The 11,305-nt window shown below is 42.4% G+C and overlaps 1 protein-coding gene across 2 annotated transcripts; it reads left to right on the top strand.

The window, feature by feature from the left end:
• Positions 1-56: 56 nt before the first annotated feature.
• TPMT (thiopurine S-methyltransferase) lies at positions 57-10,691 on the top strand. 2 transcript variants are annotated; one of them, XM_033154666.1, is made up of 9 exons: positions 65-280; positions 1,993-2,148; positions 3,949-4,041; positions 5,292-5,421; positions 5,929-5,981; positions 7,253-7,327; positions 8,213-8,298; positions 9,102-9,146; positions 10,471-10,686. In XM_033154666.1, the coding sequence occupies exons 2-9, from the start codon at positions 2,009-2,011 to the stop codon at positions 10,581-10,583; spliced, it is 735 nt and encodes a 244-aa protein (XP_033010557.1). In that variant the 5' UTR covers positions 65-280; positions 1,993-2,008; the 3' UTR covers positions 10,584-10,686. The 2 variants fall into 2 exon arrangements, with proteins under 2 accessions (XP_033010558.1, XP_033010557.1); XM_033154667.1 differs by lacking the exon at positions 3,949-4,041 and having other exon boundaries at positions 57-280; positions 10,471-10,691.
• The last annotated feature ends 614 nt before the right edge of the window (positions 10,692-11,305 follow it).

The raw sequence follows: 11,305 nt of genomic DNA, 5'->3' as shown, positions 1-11,305 counted from the left end.
GTCGGTTCCTTTCCCACCTCCTCCTCCTGCTGCTGCTGCAGCTGCAGCTTCCGCTGTCCTCAGCGCGTCGCGGGTGGGGCGAGGGGAGGAGACAATGTAGCCAGGCTCCCGTTTCCTTTCCGCGCCGCGTGGAGAGGCAGAGAGAGAGAGCGCGAGCGCGCAGAGACAGAGGCGGCGGTCGCGGCACAAACAGGTGTCGCTCTCCCAGGGTTGCTGACGGTGAACCCCGCAGCCGGCGAAGCCCTCGCTCACCTGGACTCGGCCGTCCTGCCTCGTGAAGGTTACTTTAAAATATATATATATTATGGTTGTTGTTGTTGTTGTTGTTTTTCTGTTTTCAGTTGCCTTAGGGCAGTGGTGGCGAACCTTTTGGAGACCGAGTGCCCAAACTGCAACCCAAAACCTAATTTATCGCAAAGTGCCAACACGGCAATTTAATATGGGATAATAATTAATGTACCGTAATAAAATGAGTGGGGGGGGCTGCCCTGAGTTGTTGAGGGGGGGCTTGGAACACAGTTGTTTTTTGGGGGGGAGAAAAACACTCACACGCCTTATAAACGCTTCCTATGGCACAAGGAGCAGAAACAACACATAGTCTCAAGGATCGCAGGCAGCAACCAATCAACGAAAACCCTTGACAAAGCCACCAATCACATGAACTACAGCCTCCTGGCTGTAAAAAAATCCCACCAATGGCGGGGGGGGGAGGCAGGAATATAGCTGCTTTGGGGAGATAAACTGCCTCTAAGCTGCTGCCGGCCGGGTGGGAGCAGTTTACTCATAAGGAGGGGGGGGGGAAGCTGCTGGCCAATTTGAAAACCCCAAACAACGGCACTGCTGGTGTGATGGTGCGTGCCAACAGAGAGGGCTCTGCGTGCCCACTCTGGCACCCGTGCCATAGGTTCGCCACCACTGCCTTAGGGTGAAGCAGAAGCTGCTACACACCTGAGCGTGGCATTGCTTCTTCCCTCAGCACTTGGGTGTGGTTTTAGTTTATTTCGTGGCATTTTAATTTTTATTTTAAAAGCTATTTTGGGGTCAGGGGTGCCAACTTGAATATTGTGGGGGCCCAGGTCAGCCCCCCCCCCGCAGGATCAATCACATGATGCTGTAACAAGAATATTAAGGTCTCATATATACATATATATATATAATCATAAGTGTGCCAAGCAAACAAGGCCACATGTGTGAAGCAGCACAGGAAAACAGCCCTGAAACCATTTCTGACTCCCAAACTGACAAACACTTTCTCTGCAAGGAAGGAGGGTGTAAGAAAACCTTCCCATTGTCTCAAGAATTAAAATGATTACCATTTCAAAGGAATGGCCAGGCTACTCAGGAAAGGCAATCAGATAAGACATTATTATATAAACTGGCAGGCAGGAGAAAAACAACGCTCTCAGATTTCTGCTGTAGACTGCCTTTTTCTGTGATGTAGCTATGATGTATTTGGGAGGTGTTCCTGGGATACACCCCTTCTGTGATACATGTATGATGTTTCTGGGGGGTGGTCTTGAACCTTGTGACAGCATAATGCTTATCGATAATTGAACCTGCGCTTGCCAGTTCCTAGGGACAAGTAATAGAGTTTCCCTGTGCTCATCCAGTTGTCCGTTGTCTTTCAAGTCAAGTCAGTCACTATCACAACCGCCATCATTCCTTCTGATAATGAAGTTGGGTGTGTGTACATGGCCACTTGTCAGGACTTCAAAGCGTCATGCAAGACTTTCAAACAATGCTTCAAAAGGCACGTTCTAGGAAGAAGACAACTCAGGCTATCCTTTAAGAAGCAATTGTTACATGGTATAAATGGTGCCTCTCTGCAGATTGTGCAATGCAATATTTTACAGACATTCCATAAACTTTATTTTATGAACTTAAGCAAGGGGTGGGAACCAAGTAAACATGTACAAAGTTTCTTGCTTAATGGGAAGGCTGAAACGTTAAATCAATGATTCACAAGTTGTTGCTGTTCATTTTTCTCTGTAGAAAGGTTGCCTGGGCCATGGAAAGTTCTTCAGATACATTTGGAAAGCATGGCTCTGCTGATGCCAAGTTACAAGAATCCAGAGTACTGACTGAAGAAGAATGGCTGCAGAAATGGGAAACTAACAATATTGGATTTCATAACGAGCAAGGACATCCGTATGTATTCTATTCTCCTGTTTTGTAATAAAAAAAAATTGTAGAGGTATTTGGCTCTCTCTCTCACACACGGCTTGTTTAAAATACTGTGTTGAGGACTTGTTTGTGAGCAGTACAGCAATTTGTTCTGAGTTCTGTTAATTCAAGGTGACTAATCCAAATCAGATTTTTTGCTTCACTGAATGCAGGGTGACTCCAACTTTTTTGGCACTGTAGCCAAAACTTCTTTAGTTTTGAAGAAGTTCTGTGGATGCTAGTCTCAAAATGGCTACCATGCCCTGGAGGCATGGCATAACACAAAATTAGAATCTTGTAACCACTGCTCTCCCCCAGCCCTAGACAACCACATGCTTGGAGGGGGAAGTCCTTATGTCCTGCTGGCTCTAGTTGTGGATATCATAAGATATTGATTTCACACACCCACACACAGATGCTGTTGTTGTCTATCCCCTATACCAGGAAAGAGAAAGATATGCCATGTGACCACACCACACTCACAGTAAAATGCTGTACACAGCACATTCACGCCACAGACCATAGGCACACATTCATCTCTGCTTCTCTCTATGTCCATTTCTCACCCTTGTGCTCATGCTCATGGTTCTCACACATCTACACAGCCATACATATATATCTGCCTCTTTCTCTCATATATCACACATCCCTTCCTTTCCCTCCCTCCTTTTCTCCCTCTAGTCTCTCACTCACTCGCTCACACACATGCCTGTTGCGCAAAAATCAACTCCCGGCTTTTCTTTTCTTTATACAACAATAACATCAGCAGGCTCATTCTGAAAATAATAAAAAGTTTGATTGTTGCTATTGTTAAATGATTAGAAGTCAGGAACTCATGCCAATCTATCACAAACAACACAGAGGTCTATCAGTAGGACACACACACACCCTCATTAGTAGAGGAACTTCTTTACATGCATAAAGCTCCCAAGTTGAATGCCTGGCATCTGAAAACCTGGAAAGCCGCTGCCAGTCAGTGTAGACAATGCTGAGCCAAACAAACCAATGGTCTGGCTCAGTTCAAGTCACCTTCTTGGGCTTCTGTGTTCACCCCTGTTCCAGAGTGTCCCAAGTATAGTTGCAATGTGTTCTCCTAATAGCCCAGTTGCACAAATGCAATCCTTCCTTCCAAGCACAATTCAAAGTGTTGGTGCTGACCTTTAAAGCCCTAAACGGCCTCAGCCCTGTATACCTGAAGGAGCTTCTCCACCCCCATCATTCAGCCCGGACACCAAGGTCCAGCTCCAAGGGTCTTCTGGCAGTTCCCTCACTGGGGGATGTGAAGTTCCAGAGAGCCAAGCAGAGTTCTGCTTCTTGGTAGTGGCGCCTGCTCTGTTAAACACCCTCCCATCACATATTAAGGAAATAAACAACTATTTGATTTTTAGAAGCTATCTGAAGGCAGCCCTATATAATAATTTTTATTTATTTTATTTTATTATTTTATTTTATTTTATTATTTATACCCTGCCCAACTGGCTGTGGTTCTCCAGCCACAGGGAAGTTTTTCATGTCTGATGTTATGTTTTTAATATTTTGTTGGGTGCTGCCCAGAGTGGCTGGGGTGACCCAGCCAGATGGACGGCATTTAAATATTAGTCATAGTAATCGTAGTTGTAGTAACCTCGATGGTTTCATTTATTGTTTGTTTGAAGCTGTCCTTTGCAATAGTTGCAGTGGTTAAAGGATTAAACTTTCCCCTCCCAATCTGTGATTATGTTCCACTTGTATACTCAGTCGGTAAAAATAAGCTCTGCTCTTAAAATAATTTCTTTTCTTCTGCAGTCTCCTAAAGAAGTATATGGATATATTTCTCAATGGCAGGAGTGGACTGAAGATATTTTTCCCACTTTGTGGCAAAACCATTGAAATGAAATGGTAAATGAGCAGTGATTTACCAGACACACCTCTCGCTTTCAGAAACTTTATGTTTGTAGCTTGCTTTTTAAAGGGGTTCTACTGAGTTGGAGGGGATACTGCTGCAATTTTAAATGCCTTAATGCTGTGCCTAGTCAATCCACAAGGGAATCCTGTGCATTCCCCATTGAAATGAATGAGATTATGAGCAAGATTATGAGCACTCAGGCCAAGCTCTCAGCAGGTATCCACAGGACTCTGCTGACCATTCCACAACCATAGAGAGGTGTGATGCCTGGTGTTTGGAACAAATGGTAACCTGAAAACTGTAAGTTTGGATATGGCTAATTGTTGTGATGTTCAGTCCAACCAGATGCAAATGGGTTTGGGATACATTAAGGTGGTCTGTCCCTGTTGGGCTCATAATCAAGTTTTTACCCAAAATGCATCTTTTCATGCCTCTTATTTTGTAAGCCACAGACGCTTGCACAACTTGTTACACATCTCACTTTATATTTGAAAGGCATAAGCAAACACTCAGAAAGAACATCCATGATGTTAGGACAAGAGGCAGATTTAGGGGAGTGTGCACTAGGTGCAGAGCCCAGGGGCACTGCAGGAGGTTCTGTTATTTAGAACAGAGACTGAGAGGCAGAGGGGCACTGAATTTTGGGATCCCAGGATCTGCCACTGTTGAGACAGTAATGCAAGCATCCACACTTTTTTCAAGGAACAGAGTTGCTTTAGATGATAGGGAAGTGACTTTCAAAATTTAATAGAGAATGGTTTAGCCAAATTTCATTGTGGTCCTTAAATCAGAGAAGATGTCACCACCACACTTTGTATGTATGCATTTCTGTACATGGAGCCCATGACTTGAGATTCTTTGCCTTTACAGTCATAGATGTGTGCACCATTTTCATGAATGCTAAACTAAACATGACTAGCAAGTGCATAAAGAGGTCAGCTTAGAAAGTATCATCTCAGAAAGAAAAGCAGCTTGCATGAGAACAGAAAAGGAGGTGGACACCATCACTCATAGCCTCTCTGCTTCAAATTCCCTACTCCCAGTGGTACATTCCTTTGCTTTAAAAAGCAACAGTCCTGTGTTGGGGTTCTCTTGCACATACTTGCCTATCCTCAGACACTGGTGATTGAGGTGTGGCCCTGCAGAGCACCAGCCACGTAGACATTGACCATTATTTTCTTTGTCTTTGTTTTTAAAAACAGTAATGAAGCGTAAGTAAACTTGCTGTCTTGTCAACACATAGGTTAGCTGACATGGGGCACCAAGTCATTGGCGTGGAAATCAGTGAAAGTGCACTGAAGGAGTTTTTCACAGAACAAAAACTTTCTTTTTCGGAAGAAGCCATTCCAGGCATCCCTGGTAAATTACTGAAGGTGTGTATTGGGGATAGAGGAGGTGTTCATTTTAATGTGAATATACCTAATTCACACTCCCTCAATCAATACAAAAACCGAAATGCAACTTTCTTTGAAAATTTGTTTTTCTCCAGATTTCCCGGTACAGTTTGTGTGAGCCAAAGTATGCATGGAGATGTGTATATTAGTAAAAATAATATACAGTACAGGGATGCATTATCAGGAGAAATATCTTGCAAAAATGCATACACTAGGTAAAAGTGCACACAAAAATATGAATTTTAGGAACAAAAATGCATAAAATGTTTCGTGTGAATTTTTCAAAAAATAATTCACAAACTGATGCAGAAATGAGGTGAAATGGATTTAAGTAATTCCATGCATTAGATTGATTTGTGATTGCCTAACAAATAAAATAACAGTTCATGTTAATTTTCGATTAAAATATCTTACTAATTGTTCTTTCTGCCTTGTTGTTTTATTTAAATAATGGTAACTCAATGTTATCCCTATTTCTCACTGTAGAGCACAACTGGAAATATTTCTTTGTACTGCTGCAGTATTTTTGATTTGACCAGGTAGGAACAAAATGATGACTGAATATTTCTGCAAATTAAAATGGTGCTAAGCTCTGTTTGATCTGAACCCATCAAATACTTCCTAAGAAATAAGGACAAACATTCAGAATATGCTGGATAGAGCAGGCTCCCCCAAACTAAGGCCCGCGGGCCGGATACGGCCCGAGGGACTCATTTTTCCGGCCCCCGGCAACCGCTGCCGCCGCCCACTCTTACCAGTGCACTTTCGGGGCGGCGGAGCACCGGAAATAGCTTGTGCGCATGCGCAGGGCCTCTGCAGACCTGAAAGTGCACCGGAAATTACACTTGTGTGCGCTCCCCTGCCCTCCAGCCCACCACGCAATCGGTGCTGGAGGAACCAGCCCGAGGCTGGGTAAGTTTGGCGACCCCTGGAATAGAGCATATTTTCCATCTTAATGTGGTGATTGCTGATGCATCATTATTTCCAGAACAGTGAGGTATCTTTTCCAATTAATTATGATTCACTTTCCAGTTTGCAAGATTAAATATCTCTTGTGAACACTGAAAGTGCTTCAGTGCAGCTACATCTACACAGATTGCAATACTATTGGCTAAGAATTCTTGGTGCTGCCCATAATCTCTATAAAACTTACTGTTGACTTGAGTAGTATGTGGCCTGCACCCCCAGACCTGATAGACAAATTTCCCTAGCTGGGGTTAAATCTCTGATCAGTCAGTTTTGTTCCTAAAGTGAGTGGGCTGATTAGGTGGACCGAAATATGATCATCTCCTTTGTTTCAACATGAGATCTTTAAATAACATTGTATTAGTTTTACTCTCATCATTCCGTTTAGTAACTTAAGGAAATTCCTGGAATGAAAGTTTCCATCTCCTCCTCACCCTAACAGCTCCCTGCATGCTCTGCACACCCCAAAAAGCCTCTAAGGAGGATTGGACATCCTCTTAAACAACGTGGGGTGGGACACAGGGGATTGCTGAAAGCAGAAAAAGTTCATTCCATGAACTTGTTTTTCTTCATGGAAGGCGTGGACACTTTCATATGGGGCGGTTTCTTGACCCATGTTTATAGGATGCAGTCATTTTGACCTTCAGCTTCATTGAATGCTCTGGATGAAGATCCCAATTTCATCATCTGGGTGGCTCTTGCTTAAGCAGACTGAGAGCTCTGTGCAGTAATTTAAAACCCCACGCCTCTTTTATGCAACATCTGTCTTTCCTGTCTAGATTGTAAAACTGTTGTTGTTACAGCTTCTGATATGCAATGCTTCCTCCCTCTCTCCTCCTTGTAGTGCCATCACTGGCAAGTTCGATGCGATTTGGGATAGGGGATCTCTAGTAGCTGTTAACCCTTGTGACAGAGAACGGTTAGTAACTATCGCTGAAATTTATCCTTTGTTGATGTTGAGACCTACTCTCCGTCCTTTGCTAAAGCCTCTGGCTTTAAGGAAAGAATAATTTCATCTTTGGCATCATTGAATGATTTGTACAAGCCACTCTGCCACTTGAGACTATTTTAATAACTGAATACCCAGTTCCATAATAAATGGAATAGCAATGGATTGTTGAAGTTAAAAGCCTAAAGCAGTTGCCTCACACACCAGTCCAACAGTGCAGGTGGAATGCACCAGGCAAGGGGCCACATGGAGTGTGGGTGAAGTGCTCATTTTCAGGCCAGAAGGCCTGACCTTTTAAGGAACTCTAGTTTTGCAAGTGGGACAGAGGTGAACTGGAGGCAGAGGCTCAGGTTTGTCCAGTTCCCATTCTGTAACAATACTCTGTACTCTGTTCTTACAGAGCTCCACTAACATGAATCCACAAATGTCAAAGTTTTGTGCTAGATTTTGGGTGTTAATAGAGCTTTGAAACTGTGGCCCTGCAATGGTGATTTGTTACAGTGCTAGGGCAATCCTTTCTTTGTTAGGGAGATTGCTTGTTAATGGACCAAAATGACTGGTAGAGCTTGTTTCCTTGATGAGAACAAATGACCAGATAGGTTTGCAAGGGAGAAACTAAATGGAGTAGCAAATCTCCTACTTCCATAGAAGTGCAAATGCTGCTTTTCTCCAGTTAGCATTTATCTATTTGTAAATAAACATTTTTAAAAGGCTGTAACATTAAAGTTCCCTCTCCTCCAAAGGGAACTGAATCCAGGAAGGTCTTACTGCTTGGGGAAGTGGAAACTGTGTGATTGTGTTAAAATCCACTGCCTGAAGTGACACAATGTTTGGGCTTCTTAATTTTCTTTTTAGCTATAGCCAGTTGATATTATCACTAATGGACAGCAGGTGCCATTGTCTACTAGTAACCTGTTTATATGACCCAAGCAAACACAAAGGTAAGATATTATGACTAAACTCCATCTTGACATTGTGAAAATCCTACTTATGGATCATGCAGCCTGGTTTCTTGGGAAGGGGTGACCTTTTGTGACTAGAGATGATTATGAAACTCAGGCATGGGCCCAACATGAGATTTTGAGGCAGCACACGTTCAGCAAGACTGAAAAGTCAGGTTTCCCAAATGTCTGTTGGTCTGTGACCCCAGTGCACATTTAATTTTCCCCATTATTACTTGCCTACTTTTTCATTCTAAAATTGGGCTCCATGCAACTTATAAAGATTCTAGTTAAAATACAATGGAGAAGGTTGTAGCTCAGCAGTAGAGCATCTGCTTTGCATGCAGAAAGTCCCAGGTTCAATCCCTGGCTGGAAATGGCCCTGTGTGAAATCCTAGACAGCTGCTGCCAAATGTTGTAGGCAATACTCAGCATAAGGCTGCTTTCTATGTTCCTAATTCAATGCAAAAACAAGATAGTGGGTCAAGGGATAACAACATAAAAGAATGCACAATCCAAGTGTTTGTGGATTTCTACTGCCAGTTGATTGCAAAAAGATGCAATTAAGGTTAATATTAAGGGATCAGGAGCAAGCCACTGTACAAGCCTTACCCATGCAATTTCCCACTTTCTCATAAATTGCACCCATCCATCTTAACTAGTTTTGGCAGTACAAGTGGCCATCACCAAACTGGCTTGAAATTGAACAGATTGCATATGTAAACTCGTGTAGGGTTCTTAAAGTGAGTTTATGGCCGGACTTAGTTTGATTTCTCTTTATTAATTGGTTGGTTTCTTTTCAGGTCCACCCTTCTATGTTCCTGATTCTGAAGTGAAACATTTATTTGGTGAGTCAGCTGAACAATGGTTTTGACTTCTATCAAAATGCATGTGGCAGACCCAGCGTGCATTCGCGATGTAGGAACAAACTGGGCATTTTTCCACTGACAAAAGACAGTGACACTGTTTGAGAATGTTTGCTTCCTAAGCAGAATCCAATGGCATGTGGAGTCTGAAAATAGACACCAGAAATGTATCAGAGCCCTTAAAAACCATTACTTCCCCAATTTCTTTTTTCTGCTGATTATTTTGTGCTAGGGAAAAGAAACTTGAACCTGCACGTCTAGTCTAACAGATCCTGTCTCCTTGTGATGCAAGGTTACCTTCAATACGGAGCCCTAGTCATTTAACCTGAATTCTTGGACCATTCCTTATTCTCTTTAAATGCTTCGGATTGCCTACCTGTGCATAAAGGTGGCATCCTTCATCTTGCTTCTCCCTAATTTCTTTAGACAATGCCTGCTCTGTTGATTTGAGCCTCGTGGTGCTGTTTCAGTTTCATCTAAGTCTGTATCCAGCCTGTGCGATCTGCACATTGTCACACAATTCTCTCCACTGCTATCAGCAGATGCAGGAGTTACGCCCAATAAAAATACTGGTTCTGCTATCCCTATCACTACCAGGAGTGCTGTGGCTGCCTACTCTGGTTTCTTACAGCACAATATGCGCACAGAGGGTAATGTGATCACTGTATACAAGTATCACAGTGTTTGTAAATGCAGCCTCACTGTGTGTGTTTGTATCCCGTAGCCATTTTAACATATACATGAACAATGCAGTGTGCCTTTTTGCTCGCGTGATTTGGAGTCAAACTCTGCATGCAAAGGAACATATTTCACCTGCCTTTAGATTAACCACAGTTTTTTTTGGTATGGATGGCCTGACAAGCAATAGCTAATCTAAACTGGAAGGGAAAGCTTCCAAATGCCTTATGGTTACTCAGAAGAAAAAGGTGGGGAGCACACTAAACTTGATGTGGCTAATTCTAATCATGCTCAACTATTATTTGGCTCGGGGTAGCCAGTGTGGTGTTCTCCAAGTACTGTGGACTACAACTCCCATATCAGTTCCAGCCAGCATGGGATGATGGAAGTTGTAGTCCATCACCTCTGGAGGGCACCACATTGACTAACTTTGTTTTAGCATGGCATCCAAATGAGACCATTCATGGCTGTTGCGAGGGCTTAACTTCTGCTTGCTTAATTTCAAGTAATGAATGAATGGCCCAAGTGAGAAGACTCTGTATCTAACAAAATTAATCCCTGGCAAAACACAAAGCAAGCTTTACATGTCCGTCTCTAGATCAGTAATTTGTTCTTTCTTTCCTTTCAGGCAAATCCTGTGATATTACATGTCTTGAAAAAGTCGATGGCTTATTAGAGAGGCATCAGAAGTGGGGTGTAGATTACTTTTGGGAGGTGCTATACATGCTTGTCCTAAAATAGCCAAGAGGATAACAAGCATCTTAGGTTGCAGATCTGTACTCAATTACCTTGAAATAAGTCCCACTGAATGAAGAACTCTTCAGAGTGAACATGTATAAGATTTTCCTGTTACAGGTAGGTAGCCATGTTGGTCTGCCATAGTCAAAATTAAAAATTAAAAAATTCCTTCCAGTAGCACCTTAGAGACCAATTAAGTTTGTTCTTGGTGTGAGCTTTCATGTGCATGCACACTTCTTCAGATACAGATTTTCCTGTCATACGTGGGAGGGTGGCAGCTCAATTACAGAACATTTGAACATTTTGCACCTTCAAAATGAATAATTCTCTAGCTATTAGATTTGACTTATAAAATCTGTACTTCAAACTCATTTTATGTGAATTTCCATATAAAAGTAACATTATTTTTGTCTGTTTTGCCTTCTGGATTATTTCACTATAAATACAGTTTCGTAAAGTTGTCAAACTCAGCCTTATTCTATCTAGTACTCAAATAATGTGAAGAGGCAGTCTCCTTAGCCATATTAATACTTATCAGACATGTATAGGATTGCTGTATTCAGAGAGATGTATTGCTTTATAATCGCCAGCTTTCCAGTTTTAGGAGATCCTTTCACAAGGTCTGCTTCAATTTAAGGAAAGGATACTGGTGACATACTGGAGTTAAGAGTTGTTGCTGTTATTTTTTTGTACCATTTTTTGTTTACAATCGTACAGGTTGAGCA

This window comes from Lacerta agilis, chromosome 7 (assembly GCF_009819535.1).
Source record: "Lacerta agilis isolate rLacAgi1 chromosome 7, rLacAgi1.pri, whole genome shotgun sequence".
NCBI classification, from domain to species: Eukaryota; Metazoa; Chordata; class Lepidosauria; order Squamata; family Lacertidae; genus Lacerta; species Lacerta agilis.
Note: the sequence above shows the minus strand (reverse complement) of the source record. Positions and strands in the feature narration are given on the sequence as shown.

Bases quoted from the DNA above. Each gene is read 5' to 3' on its own strand.
- TPMT (XM_033154666.1), top strand. From the start codon at position 2,009: ATGGAAAGTTCTTCAGATACATTTGGAAAGCATGGCTCTGCTGATGCC. The intron at 2,149-3,948 runs GTATGTATTCTA...TTTCTTCTGCAG, and splicing joins CATAACGAGCAAGGACATCC to TCTCCTAAAGAAGTATATGG. The intron at 7,328-8,212 runs GTTAGTAACTAT...TTTTCTTTTTAG, and splicing joins AACCCTTGTGACAGAGAACG to CTATAGCCAGTTGATATTAT.